Source organism: Chelonoidis abingdonii, chromosome 3 (genome assembly GCF_003597395.2).
Source record: "Chelonoidis abingdonii isolate Lonesome George chromosome 3, CheloAbing_2.0, whole genome shotgun sequence".
Lineage (NCBI taxonomy): Eukaryota > Metazoa > Chordata > Testudines > Testudinidae > Chelonoidis > Chelonoidis abingdonii.
This window is the reverse complement of record NC_133771.1, coordinates 4,167,880-4,187,950: the sequence shown is the minus strand read 5'-3', so window position 1 is coordinate 4,187,950 and position 20,071 is coordinate 4,167,880. Positions and strand designations below refer to the sequence as shown.

The window sequence follows — 20,071 nt, the reverse complement described above, 5'->3', positions numbered from 1 at the left end:
TCAGGCAAACTTATAGACTTTCTAGATAACAGGTTAGAAGTATTTTTCTTCCCTTGGTCATGGACAAGTTCAGGTATCTTTTCCTTCTTACTAAAACTGTCAGTAGGTAACACACTTGAATCACCTTCACGCTCTCCTTGTGCCCTGGCTAGGGTATCACCCTGATCAGACAGAGCTTCTACACCCTTTTCCAACCGCACATTAGCAACTGGCAAACTACAAGCACCAGAATTGTCTGGTCTCTGGGATTTTGCTAAGACACTAACTGGAAGCAACCTAGTCACAGTGTCATTCTCCCCAGCAGACACAAGCTTAGGACCATTCCCTTCCTGGGCTTTAGCTGTATTTACAATTAACTCTGAGACAACTGCACTATTCTCAACCATTATAGGCTGAAAGGCACCTTCTGTCTGCTCCACAGGCAAAGAAAAGCCATAAACACCTTCTTCTTTACCAGACACACAGCTTGGGATCTTCTTTCCCTTGTCCCAGCATACAGGGCTGTTCACAGACAACTGCTTAGAGACTGAGATAGCTTTCTCCATAGGCAAGTCAATACCCCTGACAGATGCAGGCACATTTCCTTCACTGTCACATTTCTCCACACAGGAAACAGGTAAAGGATAGGGACACTTATCTTCCACTATCCTTGTCTTCCCAAACTGCTGACTAGACAAAGCCATCAGCTCTCAAGGCTGCCTAGGCTCATCCAGACTTTCCCTACCAGGCACATTGCCACTCCCAACAGATAAGCTGCTGCTTTTTTCATTACACTGAGCTACTTCCAGCAAATCACAGTTACCCATTTCAGGTTCACTTTTACAAGCTGTACTAGCCACCAATCCATCACCCATTACAAATCTACCCTTTCCTTTCTCAGTTAGGGCTTCCACCTGACCATTTACTTGAATCTGCTCCTGAGAAACATTTTCCTCCCTGTGGCAAATTGCCAGTACTGTTCTCTGGGTCTCGCCCTTTCTCTTCTATGGGGTAGGTTCAGGGCAATATTGCTTGCCTCTGAACCAGTTCTTAATCACTCCCCTAGTGTCCTTGGAGGAGGGGAGTGGAGAGGGAGGGACCTGGGCCCACCCTCTACTCCAGGTCCCAACCCAGGGGCCCTGGGGTTGTGGTGAACCACTTGACTAGCGGTTTCTTCCCCTGGGTTACTTCCCTCTCATACCCGTCCCTCGTCATACCTTATCAGCTTGTGATCAGCTTGTGAAGCTTCTCCTCCTTCTATATTACAAGCTGGTGCCCCTTACTAGGGTTTCTGTTGGGCTTCCATCCACAAGCAGCACCCTCCAACCTTCTATTTCTTCGTCTGGAAACCTTCTCTTCTGCACTCTGTCCAATCCTAACCTTTTCCTTCAACTTACCACCCCTGTTTGACTGAAGCAGGGTTTATATTCCCATGATGGAAGTTCAGGTGCTCTAACTGAAAGGCAGGTGCTCTGTGAAGTCAGGTGCTCTAGGGTATTTGGAGTAGTGCTCTACTGAGTCAGGTCTCTAATTGCGAGTCACGTGCTCTAATTGGCCACAGCTGTTCTAGTTAAGTTCAAGTCTAAAGCAAACCTTCCTTACTGGCAGGTAAGGCCCCTGGCAACCTTCTTATGCTCCCTCTGCCAGCTGTATCACACTCCCAATGGATACTTTTTGCTCTTGATCTAACTCCAGATTCACTTCTGAGACCATTCGACAGACATTTAGAACTCCATTCACAAGACACACTGCTTCTTGACAGACAACAGCTATTAACCCACGAGTGACTCCCTCTCCCTGGCCATGCAAAACTGGTTAGACACAGAAAATCTGCCAGCGAGTAATACCACATATCAATAGTTATAAAGCTGGCTAGTCAGAGGATCCAATTTCTGCTGTTCTTCCCTTGCTTCTTTGACTTGGAGCTGAGTCTGGCGATTTCTTGTTGCACCTTGTTGAGTCTCCTGTGCCTTTGTCGAGCTTTTCCTCGCAGCCAGCAGTTCCGGACACCCCTTACGAGCTTTTTTTCTCTTCCTCATCTGGCCTCCTTCTTTCTTTCAGGCAGGGGCTTTTCTTCTCTTCTCAGAGCTTCTTTCTCTCGTTCAGCGGGCTCTTCCTCCCAGCTGGGCAAGGCTTGCTTCTCTTTATTCGAACTTTCTTAGCCAGTTTTTGCTCATGTTCCAAACTGCATAGGCTGTCCATCAGGTCTTGCAGTTTTCATTGCTTTTGCGATGCCTTTTTGTCTATGGTCTGATCTTTAACCAACCAAACTCTCATCCCAATTTCAAATTTAGATAGCGGTCGGTTCTGACCCAACGCTTAAATTGACCTTGGTTCTGTGGATCCTAGCCACGACTACAGCCTGTGACGATGTGGTTACTCATAGACTCATAGTCATAGGTCAGAAGGACCAATATGATCATCTAGGTCTGACCTCCGTGCCACAAGGCAGGCCACAAACCGCTTACCCATACACAGTGTATAACACCCTAAACCGCATGACTGGAGTTATTGCAAATTCCTCAAATATGATCTGAAGACCTCAGCTTGCCAGACGAACCAGCAGAGCGACCCATGGCCACGCTTGCAGAGGGAAGCGAAAAACCTCCAGGGCTCTGCCATGCCGCCTGGAGGTAATTCCTTCCCGACCCAAATATGGCGTCAGCTACCTGGCATGTGGGCAAGACTCACCAGCCAGCACCCAAGAAAGAATTCTCTGCAGTAATCAGTTACCCATCCCATTTCAACATCCCCTCACAGACCATTGAGCAAACTTTATCTGCGATATCCAGAATCAATTTGCCAAAATTAAACTATCCCATCATACATCCCTCCATATACATTATCAAGCTTAGTCTTAAGCCAGATAAGTCTTTTGCCCCCACTACTTCCCTCGGAAGGTTGTTCCAAGAACTCACTCCCTATATCGTTAGAAACTTCGTCTAATTTCAAGTCTAAACTCCTAATATCCAGTTCTGTACCCACTTGTCCTTGTGCCTACATTAGTCCTAAGCTTAAAATTTCCTCTTCCTCCCTACGTTCATCCCCCTGATTATATTTATTATGAGCCAGCATATTCCCCCGCAGCCTTCTTTTGCCAGGCTAAACAGCCAAGCTCTTTGAGTCTCCTTTCATAAGCAGATTTTCCATTCCTGGAATCATCCTAGTAGCCCGTCTCTGAACCTGTTCCAGTTGAATTCATCCTTCTTAAACGATGGACACCAGCATGCCACCAATTTATTCCAGGTGGGGTTCACCAGCGCCGTAATATAACGGCACTAACACCTCCTTTTCCTGCTGAATACCTCGCCCGATGCTCCTAAACCGCATGCGTGTTTTTAACAGCCATATCACGATTGCGGCTCATAGTCATCTCCTGCTATTCAACCCAATACCCCAAGGTCCTTCTCCTCTCCGTCGCTTCAACTGATGCGTCCCCAACGTTATCTAAAATCTTATTATAATCCCTAAGTGCGTTGACCTTGCCTTTTCACTATTCTTATTCATCTGGCGGACCCAACTGAGAGTGCCCATTCAGGACCAATTGCTCAAACAGGGCAGTTACAGCCCTAGGCTGGGGTTTTTTCCACCTCTAAGGCAAACAAACCAGCCAGACAGAACGAGGGACTTTGGTCTCACCGCATTGGCTACCACACGTCATCACACAAGCAATTCCTTAGACACTCCAGTCTCCCAGTATCCCCACCAGTGCCACTCATCCTGGGGATGAATGGGTTATGAAAACCAACCCCCAATAAAAGATCCAAAGATCAAGCCCCGACCCAGGTCAACATACACATCAGCTCTTACCCACCAAATCACACTGTTGCCAGTCCTTATAGAATCTAAAATCTAAAGGTTTATTCATTAAAGGAAAAAGATTAGAGATTGCAGAGCTAGAAACTGTTAAATGGACAAATTACACACCAGTGTGGCAAGTCTCAGTTGCCAGGTTGTAGCCGTGGATGGAGTTAAAACTGCAGGTTCAATCAAGTCTTGAGTACATCCCCCGCTGGATGGTCATCAGTCCCTTGTTGTAGAGCTTCGTTGTAGCAAAGTCCCTTCCAGAGGTTAAGAAGCAGGACTGAGACAAAACAGAGATGAGGCCTCCGCCTTATATAGGCTCTTCCAGGTGTAAGAACACTTCTTGTTCTTACTGTAGAAGTTACAGCAAAATGGGTCTGCTACATGGGGCAGTGCTGCCACACCCTGCTGAGTTACAAAGCGTATCTGCCTCCCCTCAGTGGTCGTTGTGTAGGCTGATGGTCCTTTTAATGGGCCATTCAAGCCAGGCTAGGCAGAAACTAACACCACTTGTCGGGATTTTTCCCCCAGAAATTTACAGCACAAATTTGAAATACAGACAGATATACGGCCATACTCATAACTTCAACTACAAATGTCCAGACACACAGACAGCATAATCATAACCAGTAAAACCCGTAACCTGGCTTAGACACCTATATGACCCCCTTTACCTAAGATTTGCGTGCCACTACGGACCTTTTGGTTTGCAAGCCCATGTTCCTGTATGGTCCCAGTTATATCAATAACGTCCCACAAAGCCCTGCCAGCCTTGCACTTTCACCAGCATATTCACACAGGTAGGACACACCAAGCTGCGTTACATGCAGGATTTCTAAGCACCAGGCTTCCCAAGCCTGGGACCCCAAGCGTCATCCATCAGCTTGTGAAGCTTCTTCCTCTATATACAAGCTAGGTGCCCCTTACTAGGGTTTCTGTTGGCGCTTCCAATCACAGCAGCACCCTCCAACCTTTATTTCTCTCTGGAAACTTCTCTTCTTGCACTCTGGCCAATCCAACCTTTTTTCCTTCAATACCACCCCTGTTGACTGAAGCAGGGTTTATATTCCATGATGGAGTAGGTGCTCTAACTGAAAGGCAGGTGCTCTAGTGAAGTCAGGTGCTCTAAGTGGGTGTATTTGGTAGTGCTCTACTGAAGTCAGGTGCTCTAATTGCGAGTCAGTGCTCTAATTGGCCCGCTGTTCTAGTTAATTCAAGGCTAAAGCACCTTCCTTACTTGGCAGGGATAAGGCCCCTGCAACCTCTTATGCTCCTCTGCAGCTGTATCACACTCCCAATGAGATATTTTTGTCTTGATCTAACTCCAGATTCACTTCTGAGACATTAGACAGACATTTAGAAACTCCATTCACAGACACATGCTTTCTTGAACAGACCAACAGCTATTACCCACGGTGACTCCCTCTCCCTGGCCATCGGCAAAATGGTTAGACACAGAAAACTGCCAGAGTAATACCAATATCAATAGTTATAAAGCTGGAGTCAGAGGATCCAATTTTGCGTTCTTCCCTTGCTCTTTGATTTGGAGCTGAAGTCTGGCGTATTTTGTTGCACCTTGTTGAAGTCTCCTGTTGGCCTTTGTCGAGCTTTCTCCTCGCAGCCAGCAGTTCCAGGACACCCCTTACGAGCTTTTTTCTCTCTACATCTGGCCTCCTTCTTTCTTTCAGGCAGCTCTGTGTCTCTCTCTCAGCAGGCTTCTTTCTCTCGTTAGCGGGCTCTCCTCCAGCTGGGCCAAGGCTTGCTATCTTTTATTCGAACTTTCTACAGTTTTTGCTCATGTTCCACTGCAGGCTTCCATCAGGGTTCTTGCAGTTTCATTGCTTTGCGATGCTTTTTGTCTTCATGGTCCTGATCTTTAACTCAACCAAACTTCAATCCCATTTCAAATTTAAGATGCGTGGTGTCTGACCAAGCTAAATTGACCTGTTCTGTGGTCCTAGCACGACTACGCCCTATGTGCACATGTGGTACTCATGACTCATAGACTCATAGGTCAGAAGGACCAATTATGATCATCTAGGTCTGACCTCCGTGCGACAGGCAGGCCCAAAAACACGCTACCCAATACACATGTTATAACAACCCTAACACCTGACTGAGTTATGCAAATTCCTAACAATTGATGATCTGAAGACTCAAGCTTGCAGAGAATCACAGCAAGCGACCCATGCCACGCTGAGGGAAGCGAAAACCTCAGGGCTTGCCAATCCGCCTGGAAGAATTACCTTCCGACCCAAACTATGGCGTCAGCTAACCTGAGCATGTGGGCAAGGACTCACCAGCAGCACCCAAGAAGAATTCTCGTGCGTAATCAGTTCCCCATCCCATCCAAATCCCTCAAGACCATTGAGCAACTTTTCTGCGATAAACCGGAGATCAATTGCCAAATTAAACTATCCCATCATAACTATCCCTCTATTACTTATCAAGCTTGTCTTAAGCCAGATAAGTCTTTGCCCCACTACTTCCTCGGAAGGTTGTTTCCAGACTTACTTCCTAATATGCGTTAGAAAGAAACCTTCGTCTAATTTCCTTATATAGGCTCTTCCAGGTGTAAGAACACTTCTTTGTTCTTACTGTAGAAAGTTACAGCAAAATGGAGTCTGCAGTCACATGGGCCAGTTGCTGCACACCCTGCTGAGTTACAAAGCGTATCTGCCTCCCCTCAGTGGGTCAGTTGTGTAGCTGATGGTCCTTAATGGGCCATCAAGCAGGCTAGGCAGAACTAACACCAACTTGTCTGGGATTTTTCCCAGAAATACAGCACAAATTTGAAATACAGACAGTATACGGCCAATACTCATAACTTCAACTACAAAATGATACAGACAAACAGACAGCATAATCATAACCAGTAACCCGTAACCTGGTCTTAGACACCTTATATGACCCCCTTTACATAAGATTTGGTGCCACTACAGGACCTTGGTTGCAACCCATGTTCTGTATGGTCCCAGTTTATATCAATAACGTCACACAAAGCCCTGCAGCCTGCACTTTCACCAGCATTCACACAGGTAGGGACACACCCAGCTGCAGTTACATGCAGGATTTCTAAGCACCAGCTTCCCAGCCTGGGACCCCAGAGCAGTACATGCCCTGGTCAAATCTGGACAGTATATGCGTTTAATACCTGGTCCGCCTCTCTCTCAATGTGACAAGGACAATGCACACACATGGTAACCAAGCAGAGATTTCCCCCAAGCACTGCAGTCAAAGCTCACTGGTTTAGATTAAAATATAAAATAAGTTTATTAGCTACAAAAGAATAGATTCTAAGTGCTAGCAAACAGATCAAAGCAGATCACCTAGTAAGTAAACAAAACCGCAAACTGAGTGTATCATACTTCTCACCCTGAGTGATACACAGACTGGCAGATTCTTAAGGCACAAGCTCCCCTGGCTTTTCAGCGTGGGTTTCCCAGGTTTTTATACAGAGGCTAGAAATCCCTTAGCCTGGGACCATCTGTTCTATGATCTATGATCATCATTTCCCTGCATTCAGTCTTTGTTCCTCGGATGTTTCCGGGTGTGTTGTTGCAGGGAGAGTGAGGTACCCCCATGATGTCATTTTCCCCCTTTTATATCTTCTCCCCACTTGCTGGAAAGCTCTTTTGCTGTGACCTGGGTCAAACAGTTCCCGTTGTGTAGTGCTGTCTCTGAGAGGTGTCTATTGTACACAGTTCCTGGGTAACCCTTGTGCTCGTGTGCATTTCCTCAGTGAGCCATTAACATTGTTTGGCCTTTTTACTCTTGTACCTGAAAAGCTCCTTGTGGGTGTTTTCAACCTCACGGCATATTTCAGTAACACCTACATAGCCAAACTTCATAACATCCCATACCATGATAGCCCGTACAGTCCAACGGGACATTAATGTCCAGCAGATCAAGACTTTTGGAATGACAGCTCACAAGGCAGACTTTGTACAAAATATGTCCTAATTACATGACAGTGATGAATAGTGGGGTGCCAGAGTGTCACAGGGTCCTTCCTTAATTTGGTGTCATGGGGCCCTGTTGTGCTCCTGTTCAGACCAATGGGACGGTTGGTGCTGGCCTGCAGGAGCAAGCCCAAATACAGCAACTATTATATCACAGATTCATGGATCCCAAGGCCAGAAGGGACAGTGGTGATCATCTAGTCTGACCTCCTGTATAGCACAGGGCAGAGAACTGCCCCACAGTAATTCCTAGAGCAGAGCTTCAAACAGCCAGTCTTGACTCAAACATCGTCAGCGATGCAGAATCCACCACGGCCCTTGGTAAGTCGTTCCAGTGGTTAATTACGCTGGCTGTTGGAAATGTACACCTTATTTCCAGTCTGAATTTGTCTAGCTGCAACTTCCGGCCATTGAATCCTGGTAGACCTTTCTTTGCTAGGTGGAAGAGCCAATTATGAAATATTTGTTCCCCCACTTATTGACTGTGATCATCTCACCCTTTAACCTTCATTTTGTTAAGCTAAGTAGATTGAGCTCTTTGAGTCCACTGCCATAAGCAGGGCCACCTGGGGGGGGGGGAGTGGGGCAATTTTCCCCAGACCCCACAGGGGCCCCCACGAGAGTTGTTCGGGACTCCTGGAGGGGGGTCCTTCACTCGCTCTGGGGGCCCCAGTAAACTCTCGCAGGGCCCGGGCCCCCGGAGCTGCTTCTGCTCTGGGTTTTTGGTGGCAATTCAGCGGTGGGGGGTCCTTCTGCTCTGGGGTCTGCCACCAAAGAGCACCGAAGACCCACAGCTGGGGATCCTTCTGCCCCGGGACCCGCTGCCAAAGTGCTGGGTCTTCAGCGGCAATTCGGCAGCAGTGGCCCCCTGAATCCTCTGGGTGGCCCTGGCCAGAAGGCAGGTTTCTAATCCTTTAATCATTCTCATGGTTCTTCTCTGACTCCTCTCCAATGTATCAACATCCTTCTTGAATTGTGGGCACCAGCACTGTATTCCCACAGTGATCATACCAGGGGCAAATACAGAGATCAAATAACTTCTCTGCTTCTGCTTGCAATGCCCCTGTTTATGCATCCCAGGATTGCATTAGCTCTTTTGGAAACATTCACCCTGGGAGCTCATGTTTGACTGCTTAGTATTTAAAGGAGCAGATCTCATTCTCGTGAGACTTTGGTTCTCCGCAGGGCCTGCAGGTTTGCAGCCAAAGAGGACTCGGTGTTGTAAAGAACATAGGCGGCAAGTTATATGGGTCCATGGTGCCCGTGCTCCACCAATATTCAGGAACGTGGGCCCAGCTCCATCAATGTTTGGGCTTATATTTTCAGAGCTGTCCCATCCATAGGACAGACTGGGGCAGCCACCCCGGGCCCTGTGTTTTGGGGGCCCCGCACTTCAGGGGGATGCGGGGTCCAGGATGGCCTGGGAGGTTAGCAGGGGGGCCTGGCACTGGCAGCAGCAAGTGACCCGGTCCCAGCCCACCCCTGCTCCGCCACCATACCCCCTCCCCACCTCCATTCCACCCCTTCCCCCAACCCGCCGCCCCACTTCTTTACGGATTCCACCCCCTTCCCCAAATGATGCCAAGAGCCAGCAGGGTAGGGTGGGGTGGAGTGGAGCGGAGCCAGGGCGCTTGTTGCTGCTGGGCCAGGACCCCCGCTAGCCCCCCGGGTTGCCCTGGAACTCGCGGCTCTTGAAGCTTGGAGGCCCCCCCCCAATGTGTAGGGCCCAGGGTGGTTTCCCTGGTCCGTCCTATGGACAGGACAACTCTGCTTGGACCCATTCTGGGCACCACCAAAAATTTTCCAAACCTGCCACCCATGGTAAAGGGGATTCCCAGCTGGGAGACAGACAGAAGAAGCGCCTCAGCTTTTTTGATTGATTGGCACTGAGTATGAGCTGTAATTAGCCAACCCATCATTCGCTCAAACTCGCATGCACGCCATGGAAACCGCCCCCGTGGCATTTTCTGAACTGGAGAGAGCCACCCATTTTGGTGCATATAATTGTAGATTGCAGCATAATGCAACTAGAGCCTTATTCATGGCAGCTGCATCCTCCAAACCCTGTGGAGTGAAATGAGGCAAGTGAGGGAAGAGAAACTAGCAGCTGAGATCGGAAAAGAGATGGAGAGTCAATGAGGTCGAGGGATGCCCTGTGAAACTGAATGATATGGGGAATAAATGGTGCTCCTGGAGTCCCTTCTGCTTGTTCCTGGCCATTGGTTTGTGCACTCGCTTAGCAGCTGCTTAGACTCATGCCTCCAGCATGTCAGTAGAGCACAGTCACCAACATGTGCCTCAGTTTACCGGCTTGTAACACTGTATTAATGTGGCTGGTCCCCACAGAAGAGTCGTGAGTCTTATGCAACGTTAGTAAAGTGCTTTAAGCTCTTCCAGTAAATGTATTAGAGACTCCTGAAGAATTGTCATTCTCCTAATGAAAGTTTTCCAGCCCAGTCCTGCTTTCAGCTAAGTTAATGGGGATTCTCCGTTGACTTTAAGGAGTGCAAGGAAGAAGCCACATTCGTATCCAGGTGCCATGCTGCAGCCATGGCAGGTGAGGAAACTGCAAAACAGTCACAGTCCTGGGTCTGACGACAAGGATGGCCTAAGCGGCAAAAGCGGCATGGAAGCGGCAAAAGTCTCTTCATTGCTGAAGCCGTCGCTCAGTATTGCCGTCCTGCTGCCCCGATAGGCATTTGCCCCATCACAATTCCATCAGAGTCCCCTGGTGGACTCTCCTGGGAGCTAGGGTTTGCTCTGCCTCTCCAGATCTCCACTGATCTCCCCTGCGATCTGTACCCACCCAGCCGTTCACCTTGGGCAGCACAGTTCCACCGGAGTCACGCTGTCGTAGAATCCCTGCAGTTTGATGTGTCCGGGGGAAGACAAGGTGCCTCCCACTGCACCACTTCTTCCCCCGGCATGGGTTCCAGAGCCCTCTCAGGGTCTGAGTGACACAGAGGTGGCTGTCTTCCCACCGTTGTGTATGGGCCAGGGGGTATCTGAACAGGAAAGAGACCCTGTGCAGGTGGCTAACCAGGGAATAATCGGTTGTGGACAAAGCAGGGGACTGGGGCTCAGGAGACCTCAATTATATTCCTAGCTCTGCTGCTGGATGGCCTTGGGCAAGTCACTTGCCCTCTCTGTGCCTCAGTTTCCCCCTTCTGTAAAATGGGAAGAAAGAGAGTGATCTCCTTTGTAAAACTCTTGGAGAGCTACATATTGTTGTGATATTTTAACTATGTATTCATCAGCGTGCAAGGTGATGGACAGACGCAAGAAGGGAGCATGCATGCTCAGGTATATAATTGGAGTAGAACGTAGCATGCATGATCCACAGAACGAATCCCAGCCAAGAAAGCAGACAGTCTGGCTAAGGTTGTTCTCTGGCTCCCATTACCACAATAGTTGCACTCCTCACAATCCTTACCGTGTTTATCCACTGAACACCCCTGTGATGTGTTAGTAGGCACAGAAAGGCTAAGTGGCACACAGGAAAAGTCACACAGGAAATCAGTGGTGGACAAAGCATCACACTCCCCTCTTCCAAGTCCCCGCCGAGCACCCTACCCACTGGGCCAACCTCTTTTCAAGCTGCCCTCAGCTGGTAATATCTCTCCATCACAGACCTCCTGGGTGGGATCTGCTGGCTGCCTGCAGGCCCAAGACAGACCCTTGAGCCATCAAGTCTCCCAAATCTGATGTGAATAGAGAGACCCAAAGCACGTCCTGGTAACATGTCCTGCTTTCTTTCTTCGGAAGGGAGACTGACCTCCCCTTTCGCCTCTGGACAGGAAGGACAGGATAGTATAAGGGGCCTCGGGTTCTTAACTGGCCTTAAAGGAGACTTCAGTTATTAATCAAAGGGCTGAGTGGGATTGGTCTGCTGGTGTGGAAGTCAGTGACCAAGCCCCCATTGAACAGCATCCCAGCCGAGCGCTGAGAGGATTTTAAAGAACAGCCCTCCCAGAAGAAAGGACTGGGGATATTTCTGTTAGCAAAACCAGCCAGTGGAAAATGAAATGCTCTCCAGCCTCGTACAAAGCTGCCGCGCGTCCCGGCTCGGGCTGTCTCTGATAAGTACGTCTTCTTCAGCCACACTCAAAAGAATCTTGAATAGCTCCAGCCTCGGCCATGTAACGGTTCCGGACTTCTCTTCTGCGATTAAACCGGCCTGTTGACGCCGCGCCACTGCCAACACGCCGTGCCCACGGCATCTTATCCACAGCTGGCAGGACGCGGAACACCACCTTGAAGGAAAGATCTCCTGCATGGTTCAGTTCCCCATGAATGGACACTGGTGCACTGGGGTGAGGGGTGATGTCTGCCCAGAAGTGGAAGCAGCAGATGGATCGAGTGACGAGAATCTGGGGCATTTGATTGTGCTGCAGAGATGCCGGTGGGATGACATCTTTGTCAGGTTAGGCGGGAGCACCTCTAGACAGGGCAGGATCAATGTCAGGGCACAGCAGAGTTGGCTCTGCTAGTTCTTGTTGTGTTTATTGAATTCTAGCAGTGTGCTCGGAGGATTTGAGAAGCAGCCCAGTGCCTCTCGAATAGAAAGTGTATGAAAGTGGATTGTTCGCGCATCCAATAGTGGTCAGGGATCCTCCCTTAAGAGAGGATTCATTAAAGGGGATACTCTATAGCCTAGTAAAGAGGAGAGGCTAGAAGCTGGTAAAGTACGAGTAGGAATTGAAGAGAAACAGCCAAAGGAAAAGGAGTCCCATTCAGTTACATCACGGGAAGGCCGCCAGGGGATCCGGTGGATGCAGTGTACTTGGGCTTTCAGAAAGCCTCTGACAAGAGCCCTTGTAAAAGACTCTTAAGCAAAGTAGGCAGAAAAGATCGGAAACAAAAGGCAGGGCTAAAGGGTCAGTTTTCACAGTGGAGAGAGGTACATGGTGTGGTCCCCCAGTGGTCTGTACTGGGCCCAGTGCTGTTCAGCATATTCATCAGTGATCTGGAAAAAGGGGTGAACAGAGGAGGCCAAATTTGCAGATGATACAAAATTGCTCAAGACAGTTAAGTCCAAATCAGACTGCGAAGAGCTACAAAGGGACCCCACAAAACCTGGTGATGGAGCAACAAAAATGGCAGTTGAAGTTCAATGTTGATAAATGCCAAACAACGCAAACTGGAAAACATAATCCCAACCATACATACAAACTGATGGGGTCTAAATTAGCTGTTCCCACTCCAGAAAGATCTTGGAGTCACTGTGGATAGTTCTCTGCAAACATCCATTCAGTGTGCAGTGGCAGTCAAAAAAGCAAACAGAATCATTAGGAAAGGAATGGAGAATAAAACAGAAAATATCATAACATCACTATAGAAATCCACGGTGTGCCCTCATCCTGAAGACTGCATGCAAATCTGGTCTCCTCATCTCAAGAGAGAGAGATTAGAATTGGGGAAAGTACAGCAAAGGGCAACACAATTGACAAGGGGTATGGAACTGCTTCTGGATGAGGAGAGATTAAAAAGACTGGGGCAGCTGACTCCGGCTCCCAGAGCTGCTGGGCCATAAAATTGCAGTGTAGACATTCAAGTCCAGAGGTGGGAAGGTCTCAAAACCCAGGCACCAGCCAACCCAAACATGTACCCTGCTACTCTTAGCCCCCAGCCTGAGCTGTGCACGCCCCAGTCAGCTGACCCGGCTCTGAGATTTGGTGGCGTGGGTATTTACCACAGTGAAAATACACCGTGCATAAGGCTAGAATTATCTTCAGCAGAACAGGGCCTGCTGGGCCATCCAGATATACAGCTCCATCCTGTGCAATGCCCACTGACCAAATATACAGCAAGCAGAAGTCCGACATACGGACTATCACCCTTCTCTCCTACATTAGAATATTCTCTTACTTCGACAGCACTGCCAGGATATAATTATGACCCTAATAGAAAATGACACAGTATTAATCCAAAGTTAGTTCACTTACATGTACTTCTGAATGAGTTTAATGATTTTTTTCTTGGCAGAATGACAAGAATCAAAGCCCTCTAATAGAAGTGGATGGGAACAGATTGAGAATGATGCCTTATTTCCTGTGTTCCGTTGTATATTTATGAGGGTTTTGCCTGTCTCTATCTGAAAATACAAAGGGTGTCCTAGGCTAGCTTGGTACTTCACACCAAATAGCAAGTGAGGGGAATTTATAATTTCAGAGACACAAGCAGGCTGGCAGCAAGCCCTTACACATACATTCTCATCACATTTTCCCACATATCAGTAGCAGCCTTATATTCCCAGTGGAAATGGATTTATTTGAGATAAAGGAAAACAAGAAAGAACAAAAGTAAAGTCTCCAGGCGAGAGGCCAGTATATGTGTCTCCTGAGGCCCAGGGCAGTCTTCATCAAACTGAACACAACAGCACCCTCAAAGTTATTTAGGCCCCTTACTCCCACAATGCCTGCCTGTCTTTGGTAGACCTTAGACTTAAAGATGCAGTACACAGAAAGCAAAAGGTACATAGAGCTAGAATACACCATGTTATTAAGTACAGTCATGTGAGCAAAGATACTTCCAAAGCAAGAATGTTTGTTATTTCAAATAGGTGAGAAGATATAAAAAAAGAGAGCTAATATATCAGGAGTGCTCAAGCTAATGTCTCTTTCTCCATGTGCCTTCTTGCGTACAGCAATTCTGCAGCAAGATCCATCTTCTCTTTCAGCTAGGGGTCATCTCCACAGGGGAACTGACTGGCAGAACTACAGGGGTATAATTGTACGGTTGTAGCTATGCCAGTATAAGCGGAGTAATTAACCTGGAATAAAAATCATTTTTATTCTGGAATAGTGTCCCCATGGGAAGACCTACTGGCAAAGCCACAGCTGTCGAATTACACTGCTGCAGTTCTGCTGGTCAGTTTCCCCAGGCAAAGCAGCGATTAGCATAGTTCCTTTGCCATGGGTATAACAGTTTGGTCAGTTCTATAGAAGCAAAACCAAACTATGTTACAAAACATGGTCAGGACACAGTTGTGTTCCTACCGTTTAGACAAGGCCTTGGTGACCCGCTTTGGGCCACTAGAGAATGAGGGAAAACAGCCCAAGGGAGAAAATTTGGAGTGAACGGTGAATAAAGTGAGGGAAAGCTGTTCTTTCTGAAATTCAGCCCAAGGATTTTTCAGTGCTTCATAGCCCACAGGAAAGCTGCTGCAGGAGCAGTAGTGACACAGAACGTGCCTCCTCGCTGAGTATCACCAGCTATATATATGCATAGGGTGACCGGATATCCTACAGGTGTCCCGACTTTTTCTTAAAAATGGGCAAATTGTCCCGTATTTTCTGTCCTCTCCCCTATCAGTACTGGCAGGTCTTGCTGCCGGTGAGATCCCTGTCCACCAGCCGCTCACCCACCAGCGGTGTGTGTGAGGGGTTTCCAGTGGCTGATGATGGGGGTGGGTGTGCAAGGCTGGTGGCAGGACGAAGATGCAGCGTGTGGGGCCGGCCACTCCCCTAGCTGGTCCGTCAGTGCAGCCCCCTCTGTGTGCCGCCTTCCTCCTGTCCCTTGCCTGTGGAGGGGGCTTGTTCTATAAATTGATTGTCTTCCATTTTGGATTTGAAATTCCTTCAGAAGCAAAGGCACTTCGTTCTCGGTGCAGGGAGGCGGGTCAGTCTAGGGGCTGTGTTTGCTTTGGGTGCAGTGCCCAGCATGCTGGGGTCCTGGTCTGTGACTGGGGCTTGTAGGCGCTTGGCTAATAGGAATCACAATACATGAAGGGGAAGAGGAGACTAAGGAACAGACTGAGCCAGGTCGGTGGGCAGACCTGGGATAGGCATGTGCCCCCTCGGTGCAGCCTGCCTGCTCTTTAGTCAGTCAGGAGGACAGAGGAAAGACCCCAAAGGAATAGCAGACGCCCCTGGGCAGTGCTAGGACATGTAGTGTGGCTGTGGGTTTGAGGGGATGGGATCCCATCTCACAGAGAACAGCCTGGACCCGAGAGTTTGGCTCTGACATTAAACTGTCCCAGCATTTGTGATGGCTTGGAGCCGGGGTGTTGGTGCAGGTCCAGCTGCTGTGGGGAAAAGGCAGTGGGGGAGGGTGGCAAAATCCCATTTTTATCTATGGCTCAGATAATGCATTTATAAACGATATGAATGTGCCCCTCTTGTGGCTGGTGTAATCCAGACTGCTGTCAGCGTGTGTGTTGTCCCCAGGACCGGTGCTAAGGGTTTGCACGCCCTAGGCGGACGGCAATTTTGCCGCCTCGAGCGCTGGTCCTGCGGCTCCGGTGGAGCTGCCACAGTGGTGCCTGCAGAGAGTCCAGTGGTCAGCGGCTCCGGCGGAGCTGCCGCAGTGGTGCCTGCAGGCGATCCACCGGAGCCACGCAAGCAGCCAAGCGTCCACAGGCACGACTGCGGCAGCTCCACCAGAGCCGCGGACCACCGGACCCTCTGCAGGCACCACTGCGGCAGCTCCACTGGAGCCACCGACCGCCCCCTCTGCCAAAATGCCACCCGCCAAAAATTTTGGCACCCTAGGCGATTGCCTAGGCTGCCTAAATGGTAGCGCCGGCCATGGTTGTCCCCTTTTACTTGCTGATTGCCTACAGGATAACAGCCTACTGCTGCAGCCTGCTAATAGGGTTACTTGTTTAACTCAAGTGATAGAAATCTGGGCTGCAGTATTAAAAGCTCCATGTTCTAACCCGACTGACACCCATGGGTTGGGCAGGGCCGCTGAGACCGGGTTCGGGCCCCGGTGAAAAATTTATTTCGGGTGGACCAGCTAAACAGGGTCGACAAAGCCGGGCCCTTTTCCGGACTGCGGGGCCCCGGTGATTTGTACCGGCTTCCCCCACACACACTTGTCAGCCTTGGGGTTGGGTCCATTGCATGGGCAGGGAAATGGAGACTAATCCTAGCTTGGATAGCGATTCCCCGTGTGTCTTTGGGAAAGTCATTTAACAGCTCCATGCCTCAGTTTCCCCCTCTGTCAATGAATGACAATTCTCTGCCCAGTCACTGGGATGTTGAGGGTCCCTTCATGTCTGTGCATTGGGAAGCGGAGAGGTACGAACGTGCAAAGCTGTATGTGCTGACTTCCCACTGAAATAGCATCTTCCCCCATTAAACACACGACACCGGACAGCCCAGTGAGGGAGCGGGAGTAGGTGAGACCTCACACAGCCTTCCCTCTCCTGGCTTCTGTAAGGTGGGTACGAACCATAGCTGGCTCTTGCAGAGAACTTTTCATCGGGAGATCTCAAAGCACCTTACAAGCGCTCAGGTGTTTTTCTCCCCCACCACTGAGGCAGGGCAGTGCCAGAAGCCCCCTCCTGGGGACGGGGAATTGCCTAGCAGGCTTCAGAGGTGCAATTTCAAAGCTGTCTTTCGGGTGCAGCCCGCCCTAGCCTGGCTCTTGCAGGCGCCAAAAGGTGACGCAGGGAACCTGGGGCAGGGCAGGGAATGGGACCCAAGTCCCAGGCTAGCGGGAGGCGCAGGGAGCTGAAGTCCAAGGCCGGGGGGACCCAGGAGTCCGGGAAAGGCGCCCCTCCCTGCCTGCCTGGCGCAGCGTGGAAGGCTGCGCGGCGCCCCCCGCCGGGGGCTGGCTGGAGCGCTGGGGCGCAGGAGAGGAGCGCACGGCCGGCCCCGGAGCGCGGCGCTGGGAGCTGCTGAATAATTGAGCGGCTTCCCGGCGCCGGCCAGGGGAAGAGACGCGGGCGTGGAGGCTGCGCTCCGGCGGCGCAGGGGCTCTCCAGGGCGCACCATGGCGCTGCTCGTGCGCCTCAAGGCGGTGACCGGGCTGCGGGGCAAGGGGGACCGGCTCGCCAAGGCGGCGTTCAGAGGTAGGGGGGAGCTGCTGGCCCGGGGCTGGGGGGAGGAAAAGTTCTCCGCGGGGCTGGGGGCTGCTGGGTCCCGCGGGGCAGGGGAGAGGCTGGGCTCGGGGTCCCGCGTTGCCCGGGCTCTGCGGCCGGGGCTAGTGTCCCCAAGCGGAGGACGCTGCAGATTCACCCCCCTTTGACTGCCTTCTCGGGCCCCCCAGTCGAACAGCCCCCAGGTCTTTCCACTGGGAAAGACAGAGTCACCTGTCCTGCAGGGTCCGGGCACAGCTTGGTCATGCTTGGCGGTGGCCCGATGGCTTGGCAGTGCCCGCCCTCGTTCTCATCCCAGTTCTTCCACCTTCTGTGTCCCCCAGCTGCGAAACGGGGATCCCCACCAGCTCCGAGGTGGGAGGGGAAGAGACCCACCTTTGGGGTTGTGCTCTGCGCAGGGTACGGAGTCGCCTGGGGTCCTGGCACAGGAGCTCGATTTTCCTTCCAGTCATGCCTCAGCAAAGGGGGCACATGAGCCAGTAAAGTTTGGAAACTGCCCGTGTGGCCCTATTGACCCCTGGCATCTTCCTAGGGCAGGGGTCAGATCCAGTGCTCAGGCCACAGCAGCTCCCTTGCCCTGGTGGGGCTAACACAGCCTCAAAGACGGGCAAAGGGCCGGATCTGTACCTGAGACTGTGCCTCTGAGACCGCTTGACTTCTGTCCCTATTGTCACATCAGGTCGCTTTCCAGTCTGTAACCCCGAGTTTCGCGCTAGTTTCTCGAAGGTGGTTGTGCACCAGTTAACAATGTAAGATGTTTCTATAGCACCTTCCAACCCAGGGACCCCGCGGCATCAGATGTTTCTATAGCACCTTCCAACCCAGGGACCCCGCAGCATCAGATGTTTCTATAGCACCTTCCAACCCAGGGACCCCGCAGCATCAGATGTTTCTATAGCACCTTCCAACCCAGGGACCCTCCGGCATCAGATGTTTCTGTAGCACCTACCAACCCAGGGACCCCACAGCATCAGATGTTTCTGTAGCAGCCTCCAACCCAGGGATCCCATACCTTCAGATGTTTCTGTAGCAGCTTCCAGCCCAGGGACCCCACAGCATCGTACCCCCGTGGGGCACCCAACCCCTGAAGTGTAGGAGAGCAGCCACCACACAGAGAGCAGGTTTGACAGAGAAAACCAGGACAAACTCCTGTTCTGGCCAAACAGGGAGTGGAGCCTGGGTGGCGAAAAGGCAGCAAGCTGCATGGACCTGGGTGGAAGTGCCGGACTTTGGAAAGAACCAGCGCTGAGTCAGATCTGCCAGGATTTGACCCAGTCACTTCATGGAGTCCCCCCGAGCTCTGTAGTGCCCCTCAGTCCCGACCCGCATCCCCCCATTATCCCAGCCATAGGCGCCAACTTCTGCTGGTGCCAGTGGGTGCTCGCCTCGCCTCTGCCCTTGGCCCCGCTCCAACTCCACCCCTGCCCCTTCCCCAAAGTCCCTGCCCCAACTCGGCCCCCTCCCTGCCCCTATTGGACTCCTTCCCCAGCAGCGGCTCCAGGCACCAGCGCTCCAAGCACGTGCCTGGGACAGCAAGCTGCGAGGGGCGCCCTGTCAGTCCCGGTGAGGGTGGCAGTCAGGCTGCCTTCGGCAGCTTACCTGTGAGAGGTCCGCCAGTCCCACAGATTCAGCGGCAATTTGGCGGCAGGCATGCCAAAGCCTTGGGACCAGGGACCTCCCGCAGGCAAGCTGCCGAATCTGCAGGACCAGGGACCTCCCGCAGACAAGCCGCAGAAGACAGCCTGACTGCTGTGCTTGAGGCGGCAAAAAAGCTGGAGCCGCCCCTGTCCTTCCCCAAATCCCTGCCCCGGCCCCATCTCCTGCCCTTAGTGAGCCACGTTCCTGCTCCTTCCCCTTCCCTCCCAGAGCTTGTTACCCCACAAAGCAGCTGGGAGCTAGGAGAAGAAGCGGGGATGTGGTGTGCTCAGGGGAGGAGGTGGAGGTGAGGCGGGGGGCGATGAGGGGAGCTTGGCTGCTGGTGGGTAGCAGAGCACCCACCAATTTTTCCCCGTGGGTGCTCCAGCCCCGGAGCACCCATGGAGTCGGAGCCTATGATCCCAGCCCTGGGCTCAGCCCCCCAGCTCTGCCAGTGCCCCTGAATCCTGACCCACACCCCCCTGCTATCCCAGGCCTGCCCTCCATGGCTCTGCCAATGGTGCTCGATTCTGATCTGCAGCCCCCCTGCTCATCCTATCCTTCTCGCTGCCTTACTCCCAGCTCTGCTGACACATCCTATTCCCGACTGGCAGCACCCTTGGCTAGTTCTGTTACGTTCGCTCGGCTTTCCGAGTCCTTTCTATAGAACCCCATTGGCTTCATTCCTGTCCAGTTCCACAGGCCGCGTCCACAGCGGGGAGTCCCTGTGTCTGCTGGATTCATCCCAGCAGTGCAGTCCCTCTTGTGTCGCTCCCTCCGCTGCGTGCCCAGAGACAGCAGCTCCAGCCAGCTATTACAGAGCGAACTTTGCGACTGTACCTCCATTCAGACCTGGCTCTGAAGT

At 51.3% G+C, this 20,071-nt stretch overlaps 1 protein-coding gene across 4 annotated transcripts in view; it reads left to right on the top strand.

Annotated features, from left to right (window-relative positions):
* The first annotated feature begins 17,447 nt into the window (after nucleotides 1-17,447).
* The window catches only part of OTOF (otoferlin), a 210,340-nt gene continuing 207,716 nt past the window's right edge, over nucleotides 17,448-20,071 (top strand). For all 4 annotated transcript variants that reach the window (XM_075063563.1, XM_075063562.1, XM_075063561.1 and 1 more), the window contains exon 1: nucleotides 17,448-17,544. In XM_075063563.1, coding sequence (XP_074919664.1) covers nucleotides 17,466-17,544 — 79 coding nt within the window. In that variant the 5' untranslated portion in view covers nucleotides 17,448-17,465. The remainder of the gene's footprint in view (nucleotides 17,545-20,071) is intronic.